This window comes from Anguilla rostrata, chromosome 17 (genome assembly GCF_018555375.3).
Source record: "Anguilla rostrata isolate EN2019 chromosome 17, ASM1855537v3, whole genome shotgun sequence".
Classification (NCBI taxonomy): domain Eukaryota; kingdom Metazoa; phylum Chordata; class Actinopteri; order Anguilliformes; family Anguillidae; genus Anguilla; species Anguilla rostrata.
Window position 1 is genome coordinate 22766411 of NC_057949.1, and position 6382 is coordinate 22772792.

The 6382-nt window shown below is 43.0% G+C and overlaps 1 protein-coding gene across 1 annotated transcript; it reads left to right on the plus strand.

Annotated features, from left to right (window-relative positions):
- Positions 1 to 1791: 1791 nt before the first annotated feature.
- Positions 1792 to 5120, plus strand: LOC135243978 (uncharacterized). The gene is made up of 5 exons (XM_064316137.1): positions 1792 to 1961; positions 2097 to 2425; positions 2780 to 2864; positions 3826 to 3891; positions 4009 to 5120. Exons 1-5 carry the CDS (start codon positions 1922 to 1924, stop codon positions 4344 to 4346), a joined length of 858 nt encoding a protein of 285 aa, XP_064172207.1. The 5' UTR covers positions 1792 to 1921; the 3' UTR covers positions 4347 to 5120.
- The last annotated feature ends 1262 nt before the right edge of the window (positions 5121 to 6382 follow it).

Genomic DNA, 6382 nt, shown 5'->3' on the forward strand with positions numbered 1-6382 from the left:
CAAGCCTGCTGATCCAGCAGAGGGCAACAGAGAGACAGCCCAGCTGCTGACACAAACACCTGCAGGGTTTACACTTCACACACTTCATTGAGCCATACAAATGAGGGAGTGATTTTAGCTCCTTTCACAGCTCTGAACGACAGCCCCAACAGCAATTTATAGACCGGCAGGCGTGAGGATAGGTGTGTATAGAACATTGGCTCCTTCCTCACCATTTCCCTGACCAGCCTCTTATAGCTGGGTCCTGCAGCCTCTCCTCTCCTCACACTCAAATTTCAAATATAGGAATTACAATGTGTTTTAATCATATTCTCGAAATACAACTACCCTGACACCAAAATCAGTGCAGTGCATTTAGTATAGTATGTATAATATTTGATTTGATTGGTGTGAATTTCAACACCATCCATCAACCATCAGATAATCCCAATCCACTGTTTGGGAACTACTGGTCAATAGGATGGTTCTGCTTGCACTGAAAGAACTGTCCACTAGAGGGCAGAAGAGCAAATGAATTAGTCTGCGAAGCACGTTCCTCTCTAGTACAAACCTGAACGACTGCATTACCATCACATCCCAGCAATAATCACACTGCTGCAATGTCATGGAACTGTTAGGAGAACATTGTGTGTGGGCTGTGGAGGGGGCTGCTTGAATAAACTGGCGCTACAGGTCCAGCCAAAGTGATCCAGCAGAGGGCGACAGAGAAACAGACCCACTACTGAAACTGAGACACACCTGCAGGGTTTAAACACGTTATTTATAGCGCCATGCAAATAAGGGAGTGATTTCAGCTCCTTTCACAGCTCAGAGGGACAGCCCCGTGCCTGCTTATAGACCTGCAGGTGTGAGGAGGGGTGAACCAGACTGCACGTAATGTTGCTGTAATGTTTCGGCAATGTTGCCATTTTGCTAGAAAAAACTACAGTGCTGTCTGTTACCGTGTGGCATGATGGGAAAGGGAGGAAAGGGGGAGCAGTGCAGGCAAAGTTTCTCTCGTGTTCCAACAACATTATGGCACCGCAACAGCCAAAGCAAAATAATGCCTTCTGTGCTTTCTGCTGATGCAGCTGCTGGTATGAAGAGGTGGTACCAGAATGAATATGTTCTGATGTTTATGTAAAGCTGCAGCAATGTTTCACATTACTAGACATCAACAGAGATGCAGCCATGTCTGGTAATACATTTGCACGTGTGGGGACGGGTCCTGGTCATTACATTTACATTACTTATCACACAGTGACAGTGTGACAGTAACATTATGAGGTTGTGTGTGAGTGGGTTTGGGGTGGAGTAGCAGGTGCAGCACTGTGGCACTCCTTCACAGTTTCTCCTGTGTGGCTCCAGCTATGTAGGAGCTGAGAGAGCAGAGTCACTGGAACAGGGAGCACAGATACAGGAAGCGGAGCCCATCACAGCTGGCGATATAGAGTCACTGGAAGGACCGTGGATTCCACTCTCTTACTTACTTTATATATATTAGCCTATCTGATTGTGCATGTGTCTGCTGGTGTGCTGGTGCTTATGTCCTTGTGTGTGAATGGGATTACTGGGATCACTCCTGCCTGCTGTTGCTGACTCAATGCCTCCATTATGAGTGGGGGAGTCTCATTAGCATCAGTCCCTGAGCTCCTTTTTAAAACAGGAAGGACTGTGAGCAGAGAGGATGGACAGTGCACACACAGCTTCTACACTTCTGGGGAGCTACCAACTCATTAGAGAAGAATTAATTGGCTAGGCTGTGAAATAAATGCTGTTATCACATTGTCACTAATGGAATTAAGGTGGACAGAATCATGAGCTGCTGTGATTCGCTGAGTGTAGAAGCTCCTCCCTCTCCATCTTCCTGACTGGCCCCTTATAGCTGGGTCCTGCAGCCTCTCCTATCCTCACACTCCAACCTGCTCCACACACTGACAACATGCTGGGGACACTTTGCACTCTCATCACTGTGCTCTCATGTAAGGGAAATCTCAGGAAGAAAAAACCTAAATAAAATATTAAATTGATGTAACCTTCAATAGTACTTAATAACATTCATATTGTGAACTGAAATGTCATTTATATTTTCTCACAAAAGCATATTTTTTCCCCAGGTGTGAGTGGAGCGACAGTGGTAACACAGAAGCCTCCTGTTCTGTCAGTGAGTAAAGGAGGTACGGCCACTATGGACTGTAACGTTGGGACTGTGACTGATTGGTCCACTTACTGGTACAAGCAGGTTCCAGGTGGAGTTCCTCAGTTTGTGCTGCGGCTCCATGAAGCTGAACACTCTCCAAATCCACTTGGAACCGGTTTCCCATCCAATCGCTTCACAACAACCCGTCAGAGTAATACAGACTCCCAATTTATCATTAAAAATGTGGAGGCAGGAGACTCAGCAGTGTATTACTGTAGCACATGGGACAACTCTGCTAAAGAGGAGGTATCACAGTGATTCACGCCATGACAAAAACCTCTGAGCTTCACTTCTGCTTTAAAGCTGCTTCAGAGAGGAACGAACATCAACCTTGAGCAGGATGTGAATTCACTCAAGCTGAGCCAGGACTTCTCAACCGTGTCAGTAACAGCATAGACCATGTAACTCTGTACATCTGAACTGTGTGGATGTACCCACAGTCTGCATCTCTTAGCATCGCCACCACACCCTGAATCAGCATCTCCGGTGCCTGTCAAAGCAAATGCTGCTCTGCCATCTTCAGACTGAGAATGTAGTTAGAGGAGAAGAGCAAGAATCCTGCAGGATTCTGTCCCCTCCCCACTGATGCTCCCACACCAGGAGTCACACAGCATCCATCAGCATTCACACATGGAGGAAGTGAGCGGATCTCTGGCACTTTGCAATGTCTATTCTACCGACATCTGTAAAGTCTCACTTAGGAGACTCCACATTAAACAGCCAAAACAGGGCAGCACTCACTGCCATTCATTTTTCCTTTAAAGAGTGAACGACTAATGATATGAGCTGGTACTCCAAGAAGACAGTTTGACACCTTTCCCAAATAATTTCCACAGTAGAGTCATCACCTGTAGGAAGAGCTTCCCTTCCTCTAAAACACGTCCCACCTCCTCCCTTACTGCACATTTTGAAAAGCTCAAATAGATCATTTGATCAACCAAATCTGAGTAGTCATGGAATCCATTTCAGCCGCACAGGTAAAACAAAGGCCAACACAAAATATGTTTTTTGTCCTGAGGCCAGGCCTCCACAGGTACTTGTCCTTTCTTTAATTGGACTTTTGTTAAATGGCATTACATGACATTTTAGACATTTAGCAGGAACTCTTAAACAGAGTGACTTACAGAGCTTACATTTTTTGTTCAAGTGAATCCATGCATACAACTGGACATTAACTGGAGAATTCAGTTTCCCACCTGGTAGGTAAACTCAGTCTTGAAGTTAAAAGTCAAGTTCCTTAATCATTATACCACACTACCACCATCAGTGGGTAGCATTTAAAACATTCAGTATTTCTTCACAAAGGGAACTCACATCTTCTCTCTTGATGAGATTTTTTCACAATGAAAGTGTTAAAGAAATAATTCAGACTGACAAAAAAGAAAGAGAAAACTTGTGAACCCGTTTGAACCTGATAAAATGTGTTTTTTCTTATTTTCATTGATAAACTATCATATGACTGACAACCACTTGGCCAGATGAGAAACATTGCAGAAACAATTATTTCTTTTTTCCACATAATCATTGATTGGCTGAGTGCACAGGCTCCTCCCATGTCATCTCCCTGCCTGGCCCCTTATAGTTGGGTGCTGCAGCCTCTCCTCTCCTCACACTCCAACCTGCTCATCTCTCAGCTGGACAGTAAGGGCCGTTCACACCACACACTGACAACATGCTGGGGACACTCTGCACTCTCATCACTGTGCTCTCATGTAAGAAATTTCAATTTTGCTTTTATTCTACCAATTATAACTGAGTATGAAGTAAGCCATACAGGAGAGGCGCCTCCTTCATTTATTTAAGCTTTCTGTGTCCTTTTGCCTCCACAGGTGTTGGCAGTCAGACACTGTTGACACAGAAACCTACATTGCTGAGTTTAACTAACGGACAGACAGCAAGCATGGACTGTAACATTGGCCCAGACGATTCATATCATATTTACTGGTACAAGCAGGTTCCAGGCAGTGCTCCTCAGTATGTGTTGTGTTTCTACCACTCTCACAGTTCTCCTAGCTATGGAGCTGGGTTCTCATCCAGCCGCTTTACCTCCACAGCCCAGAGTGAAACAGATTATCAGTTAATAATTACCAATGTGGAGGCAGGAGACTCAGCAGTGTATTACTGTGAGAAATGGGTGAACTCTGTGAGCGAGAGAGTATCACAGTGATTCACACCATGACAAAAACCTCAGCTCAGACCATCTGCACTTCTGCTTTTAAAGATAGCTAGAACATACACTCACTTCTCATTCTGATATACAGACATGAAGTAAACCTGAACCAGAGCGTTGGTGACAGCAGTTCTCTCCTTCTCTCAGTACCTCTCGTGAGTTGGTCAAACAAACCCGGAATGTATTTATATATCATCATAATTTTCGGATGCACTTTCACGAAAAACATTTTCATTAATATGAAACATTTTCAAACAAATTGCTTTCATCTGCCAGCCCTTTCCACAGCCAAATACAGATTAGGTCATTTAACCGCATTCCACGTAAACTAGTCCACACATCTAATTAGCTGTTTCTCTAAATTATTATGTGATTATAGCAAATTGTAAAATTAATAAAACAAACAATGCAGATCTTTGAAACACCATCAGTAAAAATGTAATGTCACTAATATGTTTCACAGAAACAAATTTTTTAAAATGAATCTTGAAAATAATGTTAATTAACCAAAGTTACATCATCATGCATTTATATGATCAAACTATATGCCTGTATATATGATGGTGTCCAATATCACACTGAGTTTTGGCATCATGCAGTGCTCTCAGTATATGACCCCAAAACTTTGTGAAAAACTGAATGGATCTAAATGCATCTTTCACTGTTGAGCTTCATTTTGTATCAATAGAAATTAATATAAATATATTCCATGTGTAGTATGATATGGTAGTGTGTGTTCGAATAAATAAAGATATCTGATGTTGTACTGAACTTGGGATATTTTTTTCATAAATATAGCAACAAAACACTCGTTACACATTAATATTAATGAAAGGGTAGCGATACTAACCCCATTTCTGTGTCCAAAAAAACCGCAATCGCATATTTATTTTCCAGTGTGCAAATGGCTCCTGATTGGCTGTATAATCCCCATCAACTCATCACCTCTGTATGAGTCCTCAGATCAGCACTATTAATGTGAGATGAGCTCCCAGTTCACTTCACAGCTTAAATAAGTGGAGAATAAAATAAATCAATTTTATACAGTTAATTTTGGCAAGTATACAGTGTTATTAAACTGGCTCAGCGACATGTTATATTCTGTTACATTCTGTGCAGCATACAATGACCACAATACTTTATATTTGCATACATTGTCAATAGAATTTAATTAACATCGGTGGTGGGAGCATTGTGTATTATTAGTATTACATAACTGGCCTGTATGAATGTGAACACTTGGTCTGTGATAGGCTGACTGCAGTAGCTCCTCCCTCTCCATCTCCCCGACTGCTGCTTATATCTGGGTCCTGAAGCCTCTCCTCTCCTCACACTCCAACCTGCTCATCTCTCAGCTGGACAGTAAGGGCCATTCACACCACACACTGACAACATGCTGGGGACACTCTGCACTCTCATCACTGTGCTCTCATGTAAGAAAATATACGTGTGTTTATCATTGCTGAGGTATGGATCAGGCATTTTTCCATAAGAATTTTAAAATGTGCTCTTCTGTTGTTGCTTTCACATGTGTCAGTGGCCAGAAGGTTTTGACACAGAAACCCTCAGTGCTGAGTGTGAATAAACAGCAGAAAGCCACAATGGACTGTAATATTGCCAGAGATGAGGGATATGTCTCCTGGTACAAACAGGTTCCAGGCAGCGCTCCTCAGTATGTCCTGCGTTTCTACCACTCCCTCAGCTCTCCTGATAACTATGGAGCTGGGTTCTCCTCCAGCCGCTTTACCTCCACAGCCCAGGGTAACACAGATTATCAGTTAATAATTACCAATGTGGAGGCAGGAGACTCAGCAGTGTATTACTGTCACACATGGGATAACTCTGCTAATGAGTGGGTATCACAGTGATTCACACCGTGACAAAAACCTCTGAGCTTCACTTCTGCTTTAAAGCTGCTTCAGAAAGGAGTGAAGATGTGAATTTACTCAAGCAGATCCAGACTCTCTCAGCCATGGAGTAGAGTATTGACAGAAAAACGTCCCCTGTCCTCAAAGCTGAAGAAAACTAAAAGC

What these genes read in the sequence shown, in the direction of transcription:
- LOC135243978 (XM_064316137.1), top strand. Translation starts at nt 1,922, where the DNA reads ATGCTGGGGACACTTTGCACTCTCATCACTGTGCTCTCAT. An exon ending in ACAACTCTGCTAAAGAGGAG is followed by an intron (nt 2,426 to 2,779) that starts GTATCACAGTGA and finishes CTCCCACACCAG; the next exon opens with GAGTCACACAGCATCCATCA. An exon ending in TCTCATCACTGTGCTCTCAT is followed by an intron (nt 3,892 to 4,008) that starts GTAAGAAATTTC and finishes TTGCCTCCACAG; the next exon opens with GTGTTGGCAGTCAGACACTG.